Consider the following 25610-nt stretch of genomic DNA (forward strand, 5'->3'; position numbering starts at 1 on the left):
TCTTGTGAAAATTGTTCAACTTGTAGATTCCACTTACCTGAAAACTGTAGGATACAGTTCACTATTCACGAGATACACAAGTTCAAAAGTGATGGTGATTCCCAATCTTGCCAAGATGGCTACAGCTGTACTTAACCATGGTATATCTGTCGAGATACACAGTAGGCAGAAAGGAAATGTTAAAAGAATTCACTTAACCTTGGGACCGAGACGTCAAGATCCTATTTCTTAACCAATTTTATTATCTTAGTCTCTGGCCAGTGTTATTTTGTGATTCTTCTTCCAAATTAATTAGCCAGTTTGATTTCAGAATTTTTTAAGTATTTACTATCCAGGTTTAAGGCTGCCCAGTGATTCTGGGTAAATTACAAATGAAAAAAAAAGAGGGCATATAAAAAAGAGATTAGCCAGAACGATACAATTAATCAGATTTAAGTACAGGGGGTTTCAACAACCACCTTATCTTAAGATCTGGGAAAACAGCCTAGACTTTATTGTCATTTTGAATGTACACTAATCGGCATACATTAAAATGCCTATAGCTGTCAAAGAGTGATAGAGACCGACTCACTAAGAATTTAGCCTAGTTCTTAGTGATAAAGACCAACCTTCAGAGTGCTAATGAACGGATGTAATATAAATTCTTCCATTCCCCACCATTCAGCCAGAACTGAAAAAGTTTCTTGGATGAGAAGCAAAACATTTTTAATGAAAAAAACAAGAAAGTCCGGATGCCTTTGGAAAAACACCTTTGGGGCACTTTAATTTGTGTGTGTGTGTGTGTGTGTGTGTGTGTAAATTTTATATATATATATATATATATATATATATATATATATATATATATATATATATATATATATATATATATATGCATATTCTTTCTAGCCAGGTTTTACCTACGTAAACTAGGTTGTTTTGCAGCTCTGGTTGTGTGAAATCTCATTCACAAGCTTCAGGGCTTTTTTTTTTTTTCTGTTGACAACAGAAAAAAAAAAAGCCCTGAAGCTTGTGAATGAGATTTCACACAACCAGAGCTGCAAAACAACCTAGTTTACGTAGGTAAAACCTGGCTAGAAAGAATATGCACATAAAAGCCTACGAAAAAGAAAAAGACACACACACACACACACACACACACACACACACACATATATATCTGTCTTCTTAAATTTTCGCGGGTGTGTGTATGTAAAAAGTTAAAATCTCGGGTGTTTTCCCGTGTTGTGGGAATCAGGTGGCCATAGTATATGTGTAGATCAGCCTAGCTGGTTGGACACGTGTACGGAGCTTGGCACCGAAATAATCTGAGTAGGAAAAGCGGGTCCAGCTAGATGACCACCGTGTCATTATAAGTTTGTTAGTTAAAATGTTTAAAATCCTGGCTAAGATCACAGCTCAGAATCCTCTAAATTCCCAAACAAAAACCTTTTTAAGGTCTTTCAAAAACTCTGGCTGAAATCCTAACCAACACTTTAAGGTTAGGCAACGTTTCGACAAGCTCTCTACCTTGTCATCTTCGGGCCTTTATTATCAGTTTAGAAGCTGTGGGTCATGCTTCATTATACTAGCTGCAGCCTGAATGTGTGTTAACGGTCCAGTTTTTCTCTGGCTCCCTATTACCAACTGTCAACTGCAAAGAGGTAAGAATTCTAATAGGCATCACAGCACCACTGGTTGCCTGTTGAGATCTTAGCATATCTTCTGGCTTGGTTCTCTCTCTCTCCCTATTGCTAGCTATCAACTGCAAAGAGGAAAGGGTTCTTGTATGCATTACAACACCACTGGTTGCCTGTTGGGATCTCTGCCTATCCTCTGATGTTAAAATTCAAGTTTCCCTCAGTGCAGGTTTCCAAATACTTGATAGCCTAGAGGCGTCATCTCGTCTATTCATATTGTGTGGCCTCTTTTCAATTTCGATAGCCTCCCTAATTATTCTCTTATTAAGATGTTCCTCATTTGCCACTGTTCTAGCCTTGTTGAAATCTATATTATGTCCTGTGGCCTTCATGTGTTGTACCAAAGAAGAACTTTGCTCTTCCTTTTTCACTGCATTTTTATGTTCTTCTAAACGCACACTTATTCGTCTATTCGTCTGTCCAATATAAGATGACTGACAGGAGATACATGGTATTTCGTATATTCCTTGATTTTCCAGCTCAATTTTATCTTTGGGGTTTCTCAACATCATTGATATTTTTTTATCTGTGTGGAACACAGTTTTTATTTTTTGTTTCTGTAGTATCTTGCTAATTTTATCGGTGGTTCCTTTTATATAGGGCAGGATGGCTTTTCCCATCTTTTGTTCTTCTTCTTGGGTTTCTCTCTGTCCTGATGTCCCTTGTCGAATTATACTTTTAATTTTATTTTCGTGGAACCCATTTGCTATTAATACCTCTGTGAAAGTCTGAAGCTCTGTTCAGACTTTCACAGACTCTCTGTGCCTCATCTGCTAGACGTTTAGTTCTAGTGATTAAAGTTTTTGCTACTGAATTTATTTGTGAGGGATGATGGTGTGAGTGTGATTTTAAACCTTTTAACTAACAAACTTATAATGACACGGGAAAACACCCGAGATTTTAACTTTTTACATATATATATATATATACACACACACACACAAGTTTTGGTGTATTCGGGTCTTTTCCCATGTAAGATTGAGAGTATCTTGGTGACGTTTTGACGAGGTCTCACTCGTCATCTTCAGGCTGGTGTCTTCGGCTTCGTGTTTGTGCGAGGAAAGCTGAAGACACCAGCCTGAAGATGACGAGTGAAACCTCGTCGAAACGTCGCCAAGATACTCTCAATCTTACACGGGAAAAGTCCCGAATACACCAAAACTTGCATACCTCTACCTGTGAAAATCTATGAAAATCTATATATATATATATGTTTTAGGAAAGAACCTGGCTAAAGAGAAATACATATATATATGTATACGTAGGAATATATGTATATGTAGGAAGAACCTGGATATATATATATAATATATATAAAATATAAAATTTATATATATATATAAAATTTATTTATGCAATTCATCTACTGCTTTAATTCTCACAATCTCTAAGTGGGAAGTTTTATTAACAAAGAGTTTGCATGAGAGTTAGTATTCATAGTAGATATATTCTGCCATTCTGAACAGAAACATTGAACAGGAATGTTTAAGAAGTTTAGATTTATGCTTAAGATCACAGGTATACAGGTATACAGGTGGTCCTTGACTTACAGCTATTTGTTTAATGATGGGTTGAAGTTAAGATGGCCTTGGAAAAAGTGACTTATAACCCATCCTTGAACTTATAACTGTCGCACACAAACCCCAATCGCATGATTGCAATTCAGGCGCTTAGCAACTGGCTCGTATTTATGATGATTGCAGCATCTGTAAGGGGCTGCCACAAAGAAGTGGGGTTCAATCTATGGTTCAAAGCACCTGAAGGCAGAACAAGAAGCAAAGGCTGGAAACTAATCAAAGAGAGAACCAACGTAGAATTAAAGAGAAATTTTCTGACATTTAGAACAATTAACCAGTGGAATGGCTTTCCTTCAGAAATTGTGGGTGCTCCATCACTGGAGGTTTTTAAGAAGAGACTGAACAGCTACATGTCTGGAATGGCATAGGGTCTTCTGCTTGACAGGGGATTGGACTAGAAGATTCCAAGGTCTCTTCCAACTCTATTGTTCTGTTATTCTGTTAGCTTGCAATCATGTGATCACAATTTGAGAACATCCAAGCTAGCATCTGACAAACAAATTTAATAGGGGAAGCTGAATTCATTTAATGACTGTGTGATTCATTTAATAACAGTGGTAAAAATGGTCATAAAATTGGGTCCTGGGAGAATTTCCTGTCATGATGGAAATTCCAGTCACACTTGTGGTCATAAGTTGAGAATCACCTGTATTCACATAATATTCCCAAATATACATGAATACGTATAAGCTGTATTCCAACTAAACCATGACAGTATGTTAATACACCTGCCCCCTTAAAATCTTGATGCAAATCATTTTTAGCTGAGAGGAATAACTTTTACCATTTCCATGACAGAAAGAAACATAGGATGAATCTTTCCCCCCCCTCTTCCCATCCCACCATAAGCTTGTAATTTCAGCTTAAAAGACTGCAGTAATTGGGGGAGAAAAGGGGGGGAGGAGATATAACTGTAAATTGTTCATTTTGAGTGGAGAGGAAGAATACTGGTCCTTCTGAAATTTACTTTCCAATACCTACGTATACAGTAGTTATCCTTTTAAGGATCCTTGTTGTTGCTGCAAATAGCATTATTGTTAAAATGTGTAAATTCTCAGGTTTTCCCCAAAGGCAACTGATAAACTTTATTTAAAAAAAATAATACAATAATTCTTTTGGTTTTTTTCTCCTTCACTTCTGATTTTCATTTTCATAGGGCCCTTTATTTCCTGATTGCATTAGGGACAGATCTAAATCGCTCTGTTTGTGGTTTACCATTTTACTGCAGCAGGTGGCAGTACTGAGCCTCCTGCAGTTGATCTCAAGCTGTTGGTTTGACTGAGAATTAAAGAGGAAAAAAGAAATACAGTATTGCAAAAGGACAGTAGCAAGCCACTTCCATAATACTGCCAAGGAAACTGAATAAAAGCAATCAGCGGGAGTTAAGCTTCACTCCAGCGCATTGCCCAGCAACTGTTGCTTTTGGATTTAACCAACAGATCTCTGGAAGAATTTGAAACTTCCTTGTCATTGCAGAAAAAAGAGAGAGACATAGGCCATGTTGCTCTAGGCCAGGGTTGTCAAACCTGATTTCATTGAGGGTCGCATTTGGGTTGTGTTTGACCTCGGGGGCCAGGTGGGCATGGCCGGGATGGGCGTGGCCAGTTCGATGTCACTCATGTTGGGGGCACCAGTCCCAGACTCCCTTTTCGGCTGTTGATGGCCTCCTGCAGCACTCTGCCAGCGAAAACGGAGCTCGGGAGGGCTGCCCACCCGAGTTCCTTTTTTGCTGGCAGAGCACTGCAGGAGGCCATCGCAGTAGAAAACAGAACTTGGAAGGGGTGCCCCCGACATGAGTGATGTCGAGCTGGCAGAAGCACCACTGTTTCCAGGGCGGCCCTGCGGGCCAGATCCAAGCACCCAGTGGGCCAGACTCGGCCCGCAGTTTGACACCCCTGCTCTTGGTACTTGCTCTCTATTCCCTCAAATGTAGCTAGAAATGATAATGGATCGCTCTTGGATGTTTATGGAGATTCTCAGTCATCCAGGTCATGGTTGTCCCAAAGATGCTTTTTCAAGAGGCAACTGGACTTTCTGGTTTTTCTTTGAAGACTGAGAAGACTGAGAAGCGAAACGTCTTCAAAGAAAATCCAGAAAATCCAGTTGCCTCTTCAAAAAGTACCTTTGGGACTATCTCTCTTGGATGATCCCAGAAACACCAATGAATATAGTTCAGCCTATCATTTTGAATTAATTCGGGTGCCAATAAGGCAGCATGATAACATCATGTGGCAATCCTCACTATTAAGAAATTATGGGATTATTCTACAGCATGTTATCATGGACACGGTGTGCCTGATTGTGGAATTGGAAAGCAATGCTCCCTTTTGCCAGTGGAGAAAACTCTAAAAAACCTGATAAGATGAATTATTTGCCAACTGTTTACCAAAGCCTTTGGGCCAATGGTGTGCCCAAGCATCTCATTAAAATGGGCAGAATGGAAAAACTTGCCTAACTTCTATTGTATTGTGAGATCAGCAAATAAAAATCCAGGAAAAAAACCTTAGTTCTTCTATCCTTTGCCATTATTGATCTCAAACCTTTGCAATGCAATGATTGCATGGCTTGGACTCCTGACCTGAGGCAATGGTGGGCAGATAAGGTACAAATCCATTTGATGTACGTGTTTTCCCAAGGAGAAAATAGGACCATGATTACTTTCAAATAAATTGATCTTATAAAAAAAGCAAACCCTTTCCAATATCACAGCAAAGAGAATATTTGTTCCAATCTTACTGGATTGCATCAGTTTTTTTATTCTTTCTATTTGGGGTTGGGTTAGCAGGGGAAGAGAAATAACCAATGAATGGAATATATTTGTAAGGTGTATTCTCGGCACCCACTATCTGGTGTCTAAGGCACCTATACATTTGTGAACACTTATATATCTATGAGCCCATTCTTTTAGGCTCCCTTCCCCACCTAGCTTTCTATCTCAGTTTAAAGTCTGTCAACTTTAAAGTGTGTGGACCTCTACTCCCAGAATTCTCCAGACAGAATATATTTACTTTTTTAAAAAGAGCTAAATGGAAAGAAGACATTCCATAAAATAGAATCCCAGCCTTCCCACATCCTCTTTATGCCATAAACTTTCCTGCAAAACAAAGATAGTTATAAATTGCAATCTAGGGTTTGGTCGGGAAGTATGCCCACCTGCTCAGAAAAATAACAAAAGTCACCTGTAAATAGCAAGGAACATTCTGGAGATATAAAAATCAAACTGAGGAGCTTTCTAACTCTACCACAACTATGTTGCAAATGCGCAAATTTCCTTAGTGAAATTTATTTCATAAGATATCCATAATGTGCTCCAAAAATCCCCTGCATGCCCCCATCGTCAATATCTCTTGTTCTTTGTGGATTTTACTGAAAGTTTAAGAATCCTTGTGGCCTAAAAGTTGAGAGGGATCATAATTATAATTAAGGGCAGGGGTGTCAAACTGGTGGCCTGCGGGCCAGATGCATCCCGTGCAGGCCACAGCCACCCCAGCTCTGCGAACAGAAAAAAAGTTGCAAAACATCATGTGACGATAACGTGACGCCACGAGTTTGACACCCGTAATCAAGGGGATATTCCTCAGACTCCTTCAGAAGGCTTCATTTAGCTCTGCAAGTTCATAGCCCATTCATGACTCCAGAGAGCCCTTTTCTCTCTGTAGTTTAGGACAGGTCTATCTAGTACAGGCTCTAGATACAGGTAGTCCTCGAGTTATGACCACAATTGAGCCCAAAATGTATGTTGCTAAGTGAAACATTTGTTAGGTGAGTTTGTCCCATTTTACAACTTTTCTTGCCACATTTCTTAAGTGAATCATTGCAGTTAAATTAGTAACACTGTTGTAAGTGAATCTGGCTTCCCCACTGACTTTGCTTGTCGGAAGGTCACAAAAGGGGATCACATGACCCTGGGACACTGCAACCATCATAAATAGGAGTCAGTTGCCAAGCAACCAGATGTACATCACGTGACCATGGGGATGCTGCAATGGTCATAATGGACATAAGTCACTTTTTTCAGTTTTGTTACGACTTTGAACAGACACTAAGTGCACTGTTTTAAGTCAAGGACTACTTGAACTTCGATCAGGCTCACAGGTTGATGATGAATCACCTGATAAGCGTTCTCAGAAGCCTGAGTTGAGAACTTAGATTATAAATAACGGGCAAATCATATCCTTCCGTGCTTACACAGCGTCCATGCTTAGATAAAGGTGAATTAATGAAAGCTGACTCCAGATAAGACCGAAGCAAAAGTTTTGGGAAACTGTGAGAAACTTGGGAAACAAGCCCTGTGGCCTTCATTGATTTCTCATTATTTTTTGTTACAGAGTTTCACAGTACTATTACCACTTAAACATGTACTCTTGTTATTGATTATACAACAAATAAGAATATCAAGGCCTGCAATCAGGCACTGTTAGAAACTATGACATTTCTCCTTGTTGGTATTGGGTCATTCTACCTCTAAGGTGTTTTAAAGTTAGCCTGCACCAGTTTTCCATCTGCTGACCTCAGCAAATAACCCACGATAACTCCAATAGGCAACTCCAATATGAATCACAAAGTGCAAAAGGAGAGTTTTATTGAGAGCATTTTAACAAACCGCATCACTGTTTGGTTTGGTAGCTGCAGTGCCTCAGGTAGAAAATCCATACAGAGAGTAGTAAGGACAGCCGAGAAGATTATAGGAAGGTCACTTCCTGTCTTTCAGGATACTTTATAAGGACTATGTGCTTAGAGCTCAAAGCATTATTAGAGACCCCACACACCCACTTCACGGTCTGTTTCTGTGGCTCCCCTCTGGAAGGAGGTTTCGAAGTACTTCTAGCAGGACTACCAGATTCTGTAACAGCTTTGTTCCCTATGCCATCCATCTGGTAAAGTCGCAAGATTCACTTTTCTTGCCATGTATATCAGTGGTGGGTTGTTCCCGGTTCACACCAGTTCAAAAGAACCAGTAGTAAAAATTTGTAGTAGTTCAGAGAACTGGTAATAACATTGACTGGCCATGACCCCGAACTGGTCCCCGGCCCAGTCGCCACTCGCTTCCCCCGCCCACCTCATGGCTTTTTTTTAAAACTTTTATAAGCATTTTTTCTACAACCTTTTCGGCCAAAAAAATGCTTTTAAAAGTGAAAAAGAAGCCTCTGATGATCCCGCGACTCAGCTGGGATCATCAGAGGCTTCTGAAAGCATTTTTTTCTACAACCTCTTCAGCCGAAGAGGTTGTAGGAAAAAAAATGCCTTTAAAAGCCTCTGGCAATCCCAGCTGAGTTGACTGATCGTCAGAGGCTTCTAAAAGTATTTTTTTCTGCAACCTCTTAAGGTTGTAGAAAAAATGCTTTTAAAAGTAAAAAAAAAAAAGTTGGCCACGCCCACCCAGTCACATTACTCCCACCAAACCACACCCACAAAATAAGCCACACCCAAAGAACTGGTAGTAAAAAATTTTAGAACCCACCCCTGATGTACATGTATACATCCGAACTAGACTGTTATTTCTCCATGTCATATCAGATATGTGGGTATGTGCCTAATTTTGTATTTATTTATTTATTTTATCATGTTTATGTAGTGTATATTGAAGGTGGTGACTCTTTGAGAGCTGTATGCAACAAAATTTCATTTTAATGTATGTCGATTAGTGTACATTCAAAGTGACAATAAAGTTATTCTAAGTCTAAATCAGTGGTGGGTTCTTCCCGGTTTGGCCCGGTTCGGCTGAGCGGGTAGCAGTGACGATATGACGTCACCGAACCGGTTCTCTTTGTCCGGGAGATGGACCCTCCCCTGCGCGCCCAGGTTATTCCTACCTTTTATTTCTTTACTTTTAGCCCAGCTGATAGTTGCAGCAGAGTAGATTGCCGCACCTCAGCTGGGCATATTCCTAACGCGCTTGTGCGGCAATCGTGCACAAAGCGTGTGCACGAAGAGAACCGGTAATAAATCTGGTTAGAACCCACCACTGGTCTAAATCCAATATGAATCACAAAGTGCAAAAGGAGAGTTTTATGCCACAGACAATCTGGAGGAAAATAAACTGAGCTACTCAAGGAGGACAAATAACAGGTCTTGAGGCTAGACTGGCATCAACACTGGGTGTGGAAGAGCCTTATGTGTTACTGCTGAATGCTGCAACCTCTTCTATTACAGATAGTCCTCGACTTACTACAGTTCACTTAGTGACCATTCAAAGTTACAATGGCACTGGAAAAAAGGGCCAAGTTCATTTTTCACACTATTGCAGCATCCCCACGGTCACTTGATCAAAATTCAGACACTTGGCAACTAACTCATATTTATGACGGTTGCAGCGTCCCAGGGTCACGTGATCACCTCTTGGAACCTTCTGACAAGCAAAGTCAATGGGGAAGCCAGATTCACTTAACAACCACATTACTAATTTAACTACAGTGATTCACTTAACAAACGTGACAAAAAGAGTCATAAAATGGGGCAAAACTCACTTAACAAATTTCTCACTTAACAACATAAATTTTGGGCTCAATTATGGTCATAAGTTGAGGACTACCTGTATTTTCCATCATGTTCCAAAAAGCAGTGCATTTCTTTTGAAAGAGAATCACACAATCTTATTTCATCAAACTGAAGTATTTGAACCTGCTGTTAAAAAGCAATTTTTGTACTTAAATTGAGTGCTTTGAGAGACAAGTGAGACAACACAGGGAAAATAAAAATAAAAATGAAGCCATCTAGTTACCTGTTGGTAAAAATGCTGTGATTAAGCAGGCGGCCCCTGCCACAAGAGTTCCTGAGGCAAAGAGAGGTCGCCGGCCAAGTCGGTCAATGGTGGCTAAGATTAAGAAAGCTGAAGGCAATTCTATCACTGCAGAGATGAAGAACTCCAAATACAGATTCCCTTCTATGAGTCCCAGGCGCAACACAAGCCCTTGATAAACTACTGCGCTGGTGAACCTTGAAGAGGAAGACAAAAGAAGAAACAGTGGGGCCTCCAGGACTGCCTGGGAAATATCAAACATGACAGGCATCGCAGCAGTGCAGCTGAGGGATACTTACCAGGCATACATGAGGATCAAAGTGAATTTTCTCATCTGCGGAGTTCTAACCAGATCAAACAGAGAAGGGTTGCTCACTTCTTCATCAGAGACCGTGATCTAAGAAGTAAGAGAGGCAGAGTTGATAGTCCCAATAACAGGAAAGAAATGATTTTGAGGGAAATTGTTCTAGTTTTGAAATACACTAGTTTTAATTTTAAAAACAAAAGGCAAGTTGGCAAGAGGGATGACCAAAGAGTTGTTAACAAGCCAACACATTTCATCTTAATATTCTCTCTTTTTCTCCTTGCCATGGTATTTGTGTCTTCCCTAAACTACATGGCTGCATCCCTGTGAACAGAGTATAGCTCAGTGGTAAAATTCAAATATTTTTTACTACCGGTTCTGTGGGCGTGGCTTGGTGGGCGTGGTGTAGCTTGGTGGGCATGGCAGGGGAAGAATACTGCAAAATCTCCATTCCCACCCCACTCCAGGGGAAGGATACTGCAAAATCCCCATTCCCTTCCCACTCTTGGGGGGAAGGATATTGCAAAATCTTCATTCCCACCCCATTCTGGGGCCAGCCAGAGGTGGTATTTGCCTGTTCTCCGAACTACTCAAAATTTCCGCTACCGGTTCGCCAGAATCTGCAGAATCTGCTGGATTTCACCCTGGTATAGCTGGATATACCCACAAAAATGTTCAACCCTCTACAAAAGTATTCTATTCTATTCTATTCTATTCTATTCTATTCTATTCTATTCTATTCTATTCTATTCTATTCTATTCTATTCTATTCTATTCTATTCCATTCCATTCCACTCCACCCCACCCCATCCCACCTCACCCCACCCTATCCCACCCTATCTTACCCTATTCTATTAGTTATTAAATATATATGCCACCCATCTCACTATCCCAAGGTGACTCTTATTTTTAGCTTATAGCTAACAATTACCAGGTGGAAATGAACTTTATTTAATACTTACAAAATTTGCAGAACAGATTGAACACAAACTAGCCAGCAATAAATTATACAATAAATTATACAATAAAAATAATAATTGTTAACATTGTGGTGACTTTGATAAATTAAATCTTAAAGATGAGGGGGGGGGGAGTTTGTATCAAGGTTAAATAGGGCTTTTAAAATATCATGAACACACGGTTGCTTAAACTGTACAAATGCTAAGCATGACATTGATAAACAGTTGCAAAATGCATTGAATTAGTTTTGTTCTTTGACCTTAATACTGAAGTCTTCACTGTGCTCTTTATTAATGTTACAAAAGAGTAAAAAAAAAAATGAGTTGCTTGGAAAAAGTGAATAGGTATTTAATTTTTAATTTTCTATTCTTTATGTTCCAAATCAATGTACAATGCTTATAAACTCTTAGACCCACTTAAAAGCTATACTCCAAAGCAATGTTTCCCAACTTGAAAATGTGTGGATTTCAACACAACTCACAAAGATGTGCAGCATTTATCCTTATGAATTCTTTCATCTCTTTTTTATAAAGGCAACAAATAGCAATTTCCAGATTTCTTCCTGCTCAATTTGAAACACCATGGAGGCGTCACACCACTGTGTCTCTATTTCTTCCTGGCACTAAACTAGTAGGTGGTATTGAGTTGAAGCACCTATTGTCTTGTCTATGGAGATTCTCAATCATCCAGGTCATGGTTTTCCAAAAGTATTTTTTTCCCCAAAAAAGGTAACTGGACTTTCTTGGATGAGAAGCGAAACGTTGGATGAGAAGCTTAAAGAAGCTTCTTGGATGAAAAGCTAAATGTTTTCAAAGAAAATACCAAGAAAGTCCAGTTGTCTTTTGGAAAAAAACACTTCTGGGATACCTGCTGTCTTGCCTATTGAATAGATAGAGCAACAGCAAAGTACATCTAATCAGCTCTTTAGAGAGAGAATTGCAAAATGATGGTATAGGAGTGTTATCAGAGACCAGAAGAGAATGGGCACACCTGCATCAGCCTGAGATGGCCCAAGCACCAGCCCAATTCCACTTATTATTTGTCAACCTGCACAAAGGGTAGTAAAAAAAAAATCAATTATATATTTTCATACCGATGGTTGATACTGTTGGCATAAAGGGAAAAGCAATCCTGTACAGCCAAAAATAACTTGTGGCTATCTCATTCATGGGCAGAGAACAAGCTGAAGATGGAGTCATGGGGGCATGGCAGAAAATACCAGGGCAGCTCGGTATCCTTTATCCAAGGTGGGGAAAGATTGGCATCTCCCATTCTTCTTCCAAGTCTTACATAGGAGGGTTTCCTTCTAAATTATGCTTTTTGACAATATCTTTTCAAATCATTTTTTCACAAAAGGAATGCACCAATTTATTTCTACCAATGCTATGGTGTTTAATAACACAATCCTTTTCTGTTGTTATGCTGTTACAAGCCTGGCACTAGAAGGTGTTTGCTATACTTAGTTGCTTGGTAGTAATTGTCTCCCCAACTGCAACCTTCCTTTGGAAATTGGAGCTACATAATTTAGGGAGAAACTCCACTGAGAGTACAGAATGTAAAATGTGTTTGATGTTCTCATCCTAGCACTTCCGGAAGCATCGTGCTCTTTGTTGGGCACAGAGTCAAGAATGACTGGACTTGTGTATCGAAAAGGACTTTGGAAAAGAGCCAAAGTGCACTTTAGATATGTAGATATGACTGAAAACTAACCAGTTGCAGCTGTCAATAAATTAGGAGTGTGGCTGAGAACACTAGCTCGAAACTTTAGACTAAAATTTTTGAAATGACGCAGGGAAAGTAATACAATCTGGAAGCCAAGGTCAAAGTTCTAAAAATATTGTGGTTGAACAAATTGAATTTAGTATAAACTGATTGATGCCCTCCCCAGCATCAATTTTTGTTCACGATTTTTAATCTGACTCTTATACAAATATATTTATTTATACACAATGCTTTTATAAGATTTATGTGGAAAGAGACTCTTTCATGTAGTGCTGCTCAAGTGTTATGAAAAGTTGGGAAATCTCTTTGTAAGTGATTTATGAAGTTCTAGTACATTTTTCTTGGAAATGTGGGATAGACCATACTGAATCTTAATTTTGCTGTTTTAAGAGACTGCAAAAATAACCAGTTTTCCATTCCATTTCTCTTTCAAACAAAAATAGTTTAGTTTACTAACAACATTTTCCAAGCAAGGAATTAAGTGCTCTGTACAAGATAAACAGATATAATCAGAGACATTGTAGGCTCATAAAGTCTCTCCTTTTGAAATGTAATATACATGCAACTATTAGGAATGGGGAAAATCCAAAATTTACTTTGATGGTGGCTTGCTCAAACTATAATATAAACTTCTAACTATAGAAGTTAGAACTAAGTTACAAATTATAGAACTAACTAACTATAATTTAGAAGGTTTTTTTTCTCTCCTCAGAAGACAAGCGATGCCTGTATAATGCCTATTATTTTCGTAAATGTTGTTCAAAAATTGTTGGAGAAGGATTGTTGGTGGGGAAATACTAGCAAACGCTTCCTTCACAATCTGTCAAGACTCCTTTGTGGCCTAAAGCCTGCTAGGATTTAGCCAAAAATCATTAAATTCTGTCTGAAATAATGTTTTCCTTAAAAAGCAACAACAGAATTTTAAATCCCTGCACTTTCTTCTTTGAAAATGGACAGAATCCTTGGAAAAGGATTCACTCCGCCTATGTTTTGCTGAAAAGTTTAACAAATCCATCAGGTTTTGGGCAATGACATCAATGTTAGCAAAAACATAAGTAGTTGTTGGAAAGACCCCTATCGTATTAATCCTTTCATCTTGCAATGGATTGAATGACAATTGACTTCTTGAAGTTGCCTATTTGCACTTAGAAGCAAGCTGGATCACCAAGATTGAAAATCTACCCCTCTCCCTCTCCCTCCCTCCCTCCCTCCCTCCCTCCGTGTGTGTGTGTGTGTGTGTGTGTGAAAATTCCATCTCACTGAGAAAATCCATCATGAAAGAAAGAGAACTGTTGAGAATAATCTTATTAATATTACAATTGTAGAATGTTTATAGCTGTGTATAGAAAATACATGAGGACATCACCAGAAGACAAAGAAAAAAAATGACTGTGGGGCTCTGTTAATGAACATGTGCTCTGGTTAGAAGTAAAAGACAGACGAGGGGAACCTTACATGAACTGAAGAATCAAAACACTGCTACAAGTGGCATTCAGTTTTTTTCCTCCCATTTGAACTGGAATCTAGGAGAAATGGGAGGCAATTCAGAGCCACAAAACAACTGAAGAGTAAAGTGGGGAGAAGTCTTCCCTAAATGCTAGGTGGGTTTTATTTTTATTTTATTTTATTATTAGATTTATATACTGCCCTACTCCCGAGGGACTCAGGGTGGTGAACAGTCAAGAGATAAAATACAGAAAATTACAAAATTTAAAAGCAATATAAAAACCTAATTAAATAAATTTGGCCCAGAACAGATTAAAACACCCCTAAAATTTTAGACAAATTTAAAATTTACAATTAAAAATTAAAAAGGGAGGTTAGGCCAGGCCAGCCTGTTGGAATAAAAAGGTCTTGAGGGTGCGGCGGAAGGTGTGTAAATCCAGGATCCTCCGTATCTCTGGGGGGAGCTCATTCCAGATAGCAGGTGCCCCCACAGAGAAGGCTCTTCCCCTGGGTGCCGCCAGTCGACATTGTTCAGCTGATGGCACCCTGAGGAGCCCCTCTCTATGAAAGCGTACTGGCCGGTGAGAGGCTACTGGTGACAGCAGTTCCTGATGTAACACCTCAAAGAAATTTGAAGGCTGCTAGCAACACATATATAGTACATGTGACCTACAAGCCGTTCTTGCCTAGACTACAGGACGTCTGCTGAGGGGATCCTATACTTTGAAACCCCCACCTCCCTAGGGTTTAGCCTGTGGGTTTATATGAAGACTTTGTCTAAATAAATGGCAAGAGTTAGTTTTACAGAATACTTTCTTTAAGATACAGCACTAAAAAAAATTTAGCCATTGTTGCAGTTATAGCACTTGCCTCTGGAATAACATTGCTCCCCTCCCCAAGATCTGCTTGGCTCCCACTTTGACCGTATTTAGATGAGTCCTTAAGCTCTGGCTCTTTTCCCAGACCTTGGGCTAGAGCGGGTGTTGGGCCCCTGGAGAATTGCTTGATTTGTGAGATGATGGTTTGTTTCCTTCAGACATCTGTTGTCTACTGCATGGGTTGTTTTACTTTAAATTTAGTGTATCGTACACCGCCCTGGGTTGTAATGTAATAACATTACATTTTACAAATTAAATTAAAGTCCGTACCTCCGAAAAATGCACTGGAAGGCTTTGTCCATTTTCTTTGGCAACCGACTGCATAATCTGCAAGGCCTTCTTGGCTTTTTTGCGAGTGATCAGCCACCGTGGAGATTCAGGGACCAGCCTGCCAAAAAAAAGAGAGACCAATGAGGAAGAGTCGGTAGCTGTCAGCAGATGAGATTTATTGCCTGCAAGAATGCCAAAACTTCATCAGCATCTTAATGAGTTCTTAAGCCTTTCAGTTCTTTCCTGGCACTCTGAGTTTCTTTCTCCCTCCTGAAAACTTCTTTTGTTGGTGAAAATGACTCTTACAAATCTGGTCACTTCGGCCCCTTCTCCTGCTTTTTGGAATATCCTTCCAAATGTTTCCATACCCTTTTGTGTTAGTTTGGTTGAGATTGTTAATTGTGAATTTTTTTCCTTATTTCCTGAGACACCAACATAGCTACCATTACTTTTTATGGCCCAATAAATGATATTGCATATGGTGAAGGACACAAGAAATCCAGCGCATTTGAACAAAGTGAAACTGATGGATCTAATCATGCCAACAGTAATCTAGAAGTTCATATTGCTTATTAGGTGACTCATACCCATACTTTGATGGCTCTTCCTAGGGCTTACAACACTTTATAATCAACAAGTTTGATTATTTGCTATCAGGTTGGTGTCAACTCCTTGTAATCATATACATAGTTTCTCTAGGACAATTTGTTCCCAGCCTGGTCCTTCATGTCTTCCAATACTTCACCTATCATCACTGTAATTGAATCCATCTTCCCTGCTGCTGATCTTCATCTACTTTTTCTCTCTTTCCTTCTACTTTTCCAAACATTAAAACTTTCTCCAGAGTGCCAGGTCTTTACATAATGTGTCCGAGGTTTGATAACTTAAGCCTGATCATTTGTGCCTCAAGTGAGATCCAGGGTTGATTTGTTTGATGATCGTTGACCGTGCTATTCTCAGGGGTTTACCCCAATACCAATGTTCAAAAGCATAAACCTTCTTTCTATCCTGCTTCCTCACAGTCCCAATTTCACTTCCATAGAAGAAAATGAAAAAAACCATTGTTTCCATGGTTCTAATTCTGTGGGTATAAAATACATTCCAATATCTGAATATCTTTTCCAAGACCATCACTGCTACTATATTAATTGCTAGTCTGCAGCATATTTCTTAACTGCTAGTTCCTTTCCTCTTGATAGACTATCTTAGAAGGTAGAAGATATTCACCACTTCAGTGTCTTCATTGTAAATCTTAAACCTGATTCCTTCACTTGTTATGAATTTGGTTTTCTTTATATTTAAATGTACTCCCATTTTTTCACTATTTATTAGGGCTATATTAAATTTAATAATTGAATGCCTTAATTATCTTATTAAGAACTGCAATTATATTAATAGAATATAGTCATGGCATAGGATGATGACTTATGACTGTTCATTAACAATGATAAGCATTATTTTTATGGATTTCAAACTTATATAAATTAATAATCTATATAATAACTCCAAAATATAGGTCGGTATTATTGTTGCACCCATGAGTAGATGTCATAAGAGCTTATCTAAATTCAGCTTTAATTAATGACTGAGATTCAGACAGAGAAAATGTCTTAATCACGACAGAAGAATGGTTTTCAGCTTATTAAATAACTCATATTAGCTTTTCTCCACCTATTGCCATTAATAAATGTTGGACTCATAGTATTCATAATTTTTGGATGTGCTTCTCTGAAGATATACTGAGAATCCAACTTCTAGAAAAGACTAAGTTGGGAAATGTTCTTTTGCAAAAAAAAAAAAAAAAAACAGCTGCTATTTATATTAAACAGAACTCATGAATGCATCAGAAGATAATTTTGGGGCTGGGGGAGAAAATGGAAAGTAATGGCAGTTACCAGTAATATAACAGGAAAAGAAAGTTGGGAAGTGTGGTAACTAGTTGAATCCCCTGCCATGTGGGAATCACATAAGCAATTCCAGGAAGAATCACAACTCCAAGTGTGAAGAACATCTGTATTACAATTCCAACGACCCGTCGGTGATCTGAACCAACCAGCTCTGTTACTGAATTGACAAAAAGATAAACAAAAACTTTGAAAGATAACATGAGATCCATTATAAAAAAGCATAGCTGGAGTAATAGCACATTTCCCCAGTGTCTTATGCCACATTTCCCCAGTGTCCTATGCAGTGGTGGGATTCAAATAATTTAACAACTGGTTCTCTGCCCTAATGATTTCTTCCAACAACCAGTTCACCAAACTTCTCAGAAAGTTAAGAACCAGTTCTCCCAAAGTGCTTCGAACTGGCTGAATCCCACCACTGGCCTTATGCCAACCTTTCTGGCTTGGTGGCCTGGTGGGGGTGTGTGGAGAGGGGAACTGGCTTGCAAGCGGTGGGCTGGCGCTCATGCGTGCACATCAATGGTGGGTTGCCCCAGTTCACACCGGTTCTAGAGAAACCGGCGGGAGGCTCCGCCCACCGACCCCACCATCACCAAAACACTTCTGCGCATGTGCAGAAGAGCGCACGCGCATGCGAGCAAAATGAGCGCACACGTGCGACTCCGCTGCAAACCGGTAGTAAAGGTAAGTAGAACCCACCACTGGTGCACATGTGCATCAGGCTGCCGCTCGCACAAGTCAAACTGTGCTTCTAGCAGAAAAAAACAGGAAACCATCCTTTATCAGAATGATGCCATAGCAAGTTCTGCAATAAAATCCATTTCAACAAAGCTCCTTCAGTAAAGCTATTCAGCTTCTTTATGTTGCCCCAGCTGCATTGGGAAAGAATTGAAAACACACCATGCCTTACCCAGTACAAAGCTTGTCATCCAGGTTCCCTTTCCAAAGATTCCTTGTAGAAAGCGAAATATTGAAAATACAACAATGTTTGGTGCAAAAGCCACTATTAGGCCACATAGTCCTGCCCCAAAGCAAGAAAAGAGATAAATGGTGATTCTGCCAAATCTGTCAAGGAAAGCAAAGCAAATGAATAAATAAAGAAGAAATGGAGCCAAGAGGAGGAAAAAATAACTTTGAAAATCTCTAGTGAAATTTCTCTTCTTCTCCCAGATTATAGACACTCTACTACGTTTGCCCAGATACATTCAATTACAAGCTCCATGATCTTCAATCAGCATCGTTCATTGCTACTCCCCTTATTAGATTAATTTAGGTTGTTTAATGAAACTATTTGGAAATATCTTCTGCATAAACATGGGTAGGATAGTGTTACTACTATAGAGCTAAATCTTCTAAATAGGAATAATTCATAGTTGAATGCTAAAATATCTTACACCAGTTCAACTCCCTCCACATATTAATTACTGTAACAAAGATCAAATGTTTCACCACTGATAGTACTAGCGAAGATAAGTGCTCTAAAATTATTACTCTTTTAAACAATAAGAAGTTGAAGATTAGGAATGTGAAAATTACCTCCATTCTTCTACCTATGAATGATTGTAATTAACAATGTCTATTTATCATACAAGGAGCACAGGCAGTTGGATGTTTTTTATCCTTTAGTAGTGATTTAATCAAATACTCAAAAGTGTTCAGTATATCCTGGACTATTGGTTTTGTTGTTGCTTAAGGATTCTTAAGGGTTCGAAATTATGATTTGGGACCTCTGAAAATGATGAAAACACTATCAGGTGTCAAATAATGGCTAGAAGCACTGCCAGACATTGGTAGAATGACTTTTCCTGCCACATACTATGACAGCTGATGAATTTCAGACTCCCTAAGAAAACCTAATGTTGGATGTATGTTTTTTTTTTCAGGGAAGAAAACTTGGTGAGTTGTCTATATATATATTTGGACAATGGTTTTTTTAATTGGGAAATCTAGGGGCAAAACAATCTTTTTTGTCATCTTTGTTACCTTTTGGTAGCCCACATTTCTTAGATCAGGGAAGGCTTTGGAACAAGAGAGGCTGAACTAGAGTCAAAGTGGACAAAACTTTGACAAAAGTTTATGCAGCATTATAATCTTGCATAATTCTAGTCATCTATATTAAAATAGTTGTAGCTGTCAGAACAAGAGTCAGACATGCAGACAATCTGCTTTATATCTGAACTGGCCTTCAGAGTGTGAAAATCTCTGTCCCTCAGTAGGATCAAAGATGGACAACTATGACCCCTTTATGATCTGTGGACTTCAACTCCCAGCTGTATGTAAAGGAGCCATAGTTGTCCAACCTTGACTAGGATAGTGCTTTGATACTTTGGTTTCTTAGCAAATTACAATGGACAGAAACCACTTTCCCATATTTGAACAAGAAAGAAAGAGTATGTTTTGTTGCAAAACATGAATGCACGTTAACAATGTCCTTCCCTCAAATTTGAGTGTGAGGAAGAGTGAGAGAGGCATGCAGTACATACAGGTAATCCTTGATTTACAACCACTCATTTAGTGCCCATTCAAAGTTACAATGGTGCTGAAAATAAGTGAATTAGGATTGTTTTTCACACTTATGACCATTGCAGCGTCCCCACGGTCATGGGATCAAAATTTGGATGCTTGGTAATGTTTATGGCATATTTATGACAACTGCAGTGTCCTAGAGTCATGCGACCACCTTCTGACAAGCAAAGTCAATGGGGGAAGCCAGTTTCACATAACAACCATGTCACTAACTTGACAACCGCATGGTTCATTTAAACAACTGTAGCAAGAAAGGTCATAAAATGGGGCAAAACTCGCTTAACAGCTGTCTCACTTAGTAAACAGAAATTTTGGGCTCAATTATGGTCAGTGGTGGGATTCAAGTAATTTAACAACCAGTTCTCTGCCCTAATGATTTCTTCCAACAACCAGTTTGCCAAACTGTTCAGAAAGTTAACAACCAGTTCTCCCGAAGTGGTGCGAACTGGTTGAATCCCACCACTGATTATGGTCATAAATCAAAGACTACCTGTAAAGTATTTCTCCCTCCATCTACATAACGCACGACATAGCCTTATTTGTCATGGAAGATAATGCAGTCCATAAATAAGTGTTCAAAAGGCATTGTTACCTGTCTGCAGCGTATCCCAGAACAAACCCTCCTACCAGAAATCCCATATTGAGTATAGACTGAGTCATGTCTATTATCCACTTGTTCTCACAGACAAGGTTATACTGCAGAAGGAAGCGTAAAAGTACAGTAAGTTTCAGTATTTCAATTTTCAATTTAATTCAATTTATATGCCGCCCCTCTCCGAAGACTCAGGGCGGCTCACAATACATTTAAAATCCTAATAAGGATTTTAGTAGAGGAACAATGGATTTTAGGCCTTGAAAAAAAATTATAGTGTTATTGTTGTTTTATGGGACAATGTAGAATTATGCTGACAGTTTTTGAATCTTCCCAGCAGAGGGTTTATTCCATTTAAAAAAATCACTATTGAGATGGACTTTGATTGCATGACCTAAACTGAAATTTAAAAAAAAGACTCATAAAATGGAAATCCTATTGGTGCGTAATAACTGACCCATTGCCTTACCAGAGATATTTATTTAGGTCAGGGTCAGAACTGCTGTCAAAAGCCAAGTCCCTGAGCCTATCTGCATGAATGGCCAGTTCAGTTCCTGTTGCTTTCCAGGAATTGCAGGGAAGGATGCCCACCTACAATTTTGTGAAATAATACAGAGCTAAATAAATAAATGGTCTGGTTTAAATTAAGGTGGCTGATCTTTCTAATGCTGTTAGAACAGCTTTCCTGAAATCACAGCCTCAAAATGATCTTTAGTCAATAACCAGCCACAAATGTATTATGATAGGATTGTACTTAATGCTTTCTGTTCAATGTATATTTGATCAGTTAAATTTATTTTTAAATAAGAAGACTTTGACTCAGAGACAATTGTGTTTAATTATCTTAATATTCCATTACTCTTATTCTGTCTGTCAGAGCTGCCATCCTTCACTTGCATGTATGCTTCGCTAGATGCCAGACTACCTAAGCCATGGGGGGAGGGAGCTGTGGGAAGATGAGGGGGAAACCGAAAGTGATCTTTGTGCTGTCCCGAGATATCCCAAGGCCACAGACCTGGGAATGGATTGCAAGCCTATCCATCTACCCAACAGTTGCAGGAACAGTTCCCAAAACATCATCTTCAAATATGACTAGATAACGCAGAGATAACAGGGGGTTGGAATGGAGAAGGGAAAGTTAACTAGTGAATCTTTGCGTGCAAACTTTTAGATCCGGCTTTGCTACTGGTTACACTTGGCTTTTAGTAAAAGTAACCTTTTCACTATAAATAGAATCGAGAGTGTTTATTTCCTAAGAAACCAGGTGGGCAGGTCTGACACTGTCTCAGTATCTGTTGGCTGTACAAGAGGAAATGTTTATGAATCCCCTAGATTTGAAATCTAAAGTGTTCTCACTTTATTTCTGAATAGACAGTGCCCCATTGAGATTTGATGCATGATCTGGACTCATGCTGAACTCATGATTCATGCTTAAGAGTTGTTTGCATCTATGATGGGGGGTCTTTGCACAATTGCTTCTTGTATACCAGTTGTGCTCATTTTGAGCCTGGGAGGCTCTGTTCATGGTCCCTCATGACTTTCTCATCTCCTGACTGGATTATTGCCACATGTTGTACTTGGGGCTACTCCTGAAGACCATCTGGAAGCTTTAGTAGGTTCAGAAGGCAGGATGTGAGTAGTTATGAGTGCATAAGTACTTGAAGGCAGGGGTGAAATGCTATCGGTTCGCACCGGTTCGGGTGAACCGGTAGCGGCAGCGGCGTGTGGTTTGGAGAACTGATAGCAGTGGCAGCGCGTGGTTCAGAGAACCAGTAGTGGCGGCAGTGCGTGATTTGGAGAACTGGTAGCAGCGGCAACACGAGACTGCACCCACCTGCCCGGATGTTGTTACTTCCTGGTTTTAACCAGGAAGTAACCTGTTTTTTACCCTTTGCGCATGTGCAGAAGGCTTTGCGCGTATGCAGAGGGTCCAAAATTGCTTGTGATGCATGCACAAATGAAGCGAGCGCTTCCAAACCAGTAGGGAAGGTAAGTAGATTTCACCCCTGCGTGAAGGACTGCCTTTCCAAGAACATCTGCCTGTTCCATTGGAAGGGTATGTTCCAGGTTCCTTCTTTTAAACTTTGTCATCTTATGGAATGCATTTAGAGAGGGCTGTAAAGCACTATGAAGTGGTATATAAGTCTAAGTGCTATTGCTATTTACAGTGGTTGTTTTTCAAATTACAAATCATTTTCATTCTTCTATTAGTCCATTATGTTTTTAGACATTTTGTGAAGTCTCTGCCTAAGGGGAAGATGCAGTAAATAGCGTATGGACTGCCATGGTTTCTTCTTGCCTCTTATGAGAATTCTATGAGCACCAGTCATAGCTGGGCAGGCCAATAGCTACTATTTCTAACTTTTTTTAAAAAATTAGAGTCATTGCTTTTTTTATCACCATGTGGTTTGGCGTGTAGCCTTATATTCTGTGCAATCTGATACAAGCCTACTTAAAAGGTAGCCCCAATGCATTCAGTTGGACTTACTTTTGAGGTCACAGAGTATAATGGTATGTGGGAAAGACCTTGAGAAACTGGGCCAAGAAATGCTGCCAAGGGAACGGTCAGATAAGAGGCAGCATAGCCCAACATTTGTAGAGTGGGCGGGGCAAGAGGCTTAGAAGATTCCCTCCCACTCAGATGTAAAGGAGACAAAGGAGAGGGTTGTACTTTCAGGCTTGCAAGATTCCATCAAAGCAGCTTTAAATAAAAACAGAATTAGCTTATCTGGCTGTGATTCCTACCCATAAAGCCGACATAAGGTTGCGGCCTTATAATATAATCTGAAGGCTCTTCCCTAGTTAATTGAACTCAGTGCTGCAGTTTTAGTAGTCTGGGAATCTCCTGAATTAATGACCATCCATAAACAGTAAATGAGCTTCCATCATAGCTCATATGAGCAGTCTCTCTTTTCTCTTCTCTTAGTTCCTCTCCCCCTCCAGCCATTTAACATCTGATTGTGTATTTCCTGACACTCAAAAGCTGTTTCATGATTTTTTGACTTTCAGTCCATGTCAAACAACTGAACTGCTGCTGTAAAATTGGTTTTGTCTAAACCGCCTAGGTAATTTTAAGTAATAGTTTATGCTATGCACACAATGTTATGTCTTGAAAATGCATTGATTGAGATACTAGCTATTGCTTTTCAAGATTGACTCAGCCTTCCACAAGGTTGACTCAGCCTTCCATCCTTCTGAGGTGGGTAATATGAGGACCCAGGTTGTTGGGGGCAATATGCTGACTCTGTAAACCGCTTAGAGAGGGCTGTAAAAGCACTATGAAGCGGTTTATAAGTCTAAGTGCTATTGCTATTGCTTCCTCCTTTCTTCCCGCCTCATATTTTTGCCAAGGTTGCACTAAAATAAATGGTACTGAACTGCCCTGAAATTTAGTGGGCATTTAAAAACTGAAACAAAATGGCTTTACTTTAACTAAGGATAGCTGCCCACTTAGCTCAATCAGTATATTCTTCTATAAATGACGGCACTTCTTCCAGGACTCAAGGAAAGAGTTCTCACCTGTCATGTTATACAAACCTCCTGAAAGGGAGATGTTGGGAAAAGAATTTATTGCCTTTGACCTGCTCCACCAATAATCTTTTAAAAAAAAATTGTACTCAAATGAGAAATTACATCTGATTCATCTGGAGGACAAAGGCAGAATTCTGTAACTGAGACAGTATTGTCTGTCCGTGCAAATATGTTCAATTTTCTAAGTTGTTCTCATTCCTATATTCAAACCAACATCTATAATAGCATTCCTCCATCTTTCTCTGTCTTCTTCTCTCTATCTCTCTCTCTCTTTTTCCAGATTTCAAAAAGACAATGAAACAAAGCTAATATTATCCATGACACTTTTACAGTGTAGAAAATAGGAAATGAACAGTTTAATCCAAATACCAAATCTATTTTTATACTTCACAATGTATTACCTTAAATACCATATATCTGTAACATTTATTGGCCTGCATTAATAATAAACATTTGTTTAATTTTCTTTATGCAAATAAATCTATTTTTCTGGATAACGTTGCCTTTACTTACCTCACTGGCAATAGTTGAGTGAGGTTTTTTGAATAACCAGCCATCCTGGCATGTAGTAAATGACTCGCCAGCAAAGTTGTTGGTAAGATGAGCCAGTGGATACGTACAATTATGCCTGGTGTTATTCCACTTTATGTCATGCCTCTTACATTGTGAAGAGTTCATCAGGCTTGAGGCTTGAATGGTAATGTTGTATTCCTCTTCAAGCGTCCATTCACACTGCTTCTTCAGTTCAGATACATAAGGAATCCTGCACCAATATTGCTCGGGGTCTCGTCCCAGAAATACAATCCCAACAAATAGAAAGGAGAAGGTAACGCCAGTCTGACAGAGAAGGAAGAAGACCTTCTTCTGAAACTTTCCAAAGTCTCCAGCCTGTTTTAAAACCTCATCAAAAGACGGCATTGTAAATTCTAGTTGTCTCCCACATACACACACCGGCACTAAATTGGATGAATCCAAATGATAGCGGTGGTAACTTTCTTCCAACTTTGTGACTATATAAAGAGTATTTCCTATAACTCATACATTCTCTTTCTCTCTCTCTCTTTCCCCCTCTCTCCCTCCCTCTCTCTCATTCTGCCTTCCTCACAAATGTCACGAAGTAATATAAGCAAAGCTGGGACAGATCAAAGTTTCATTCCCTCCTCTTTTTTTTTCTTTCGTTCTGAAAGACTCACACACATCCATTCCACACATGTGCACGCGCAGCTATTATGTTACTTTGGCACGATGTGTACACAGAACAATTTAGGATTTCACGATGAATTTGGCACACCTACAAGGGTCTATATTTTTTATTTGTTTTCCCCAAGAGAGTACATATTAAAAACTCTTAACACTTTAGTGACCAACAATTAGCAAACAGGGGATTTAAAGCAGAACTGAAGATTCAGTCAATATGCCCAAAAGGCAATGCCAACATGTCATATGGTAATACAAAAAATATGAAAAGAATCCATAGAAATC

At 39.2% G+C, this 25610-nt stretch overlaps 1 protein-coding gene across 1 annotated transcript in view; it reads right to left on the bottom strand.

Moving 5' to 3' along the window:
* SLC22A3 (solute carrier family 22 member 3) overlaps positions 1-25046 on the bottom strand; it is a 30463-nt gene extending 5417 nt beyond the window's left edge. The window contains exons 1-8 of the mRNA XM_070951467.1: positions 24642-25046; positions 20598-20701; positions 18390-18544; positions 17471-17639; positions 15576-15693; positions 10295-10392; positions 9978-10192; positions 38-146 (exon numbers count right to left, since the gene is read on the bottom strand). Coding sequence (XP_070807568.1) covers positions 38-146; positions 9978-10192; positions 10295-10392; positions 15576-15693; positions 17471-17639; positions 18390-18544; positions 20598-20701; positions 24642-25046 — 1373 coding nt within the window. The remainder of the gene's footprint in view (positions 1-37; positions 147-9977; positions 10193-10294; positions 10393-15575; positions 15694-17470; positions 17640-18389; positions 18545-20597; positions 20702-24641) is intronic.
* Positions 25047-25610: the final 564 nt, after the last annotated feature.

Source organism: Pituophis catenifer, unplaced genomic scaffold (assembly GCF_029215685.1).
Source record: "Pituophis catenifer annectens isolate HBS135680 unplaced genomic scaffold, rPitCat1.0.hap2 SCAF_1, whole genome shotgun sequence".
In the NCBI taxonomy this organism is placed as follows: Eukaryota; Metazoa; Chordata; class Lepidosauria; order Squamata; family Colubridae; genus Pituophis; species Pituophis catenifer.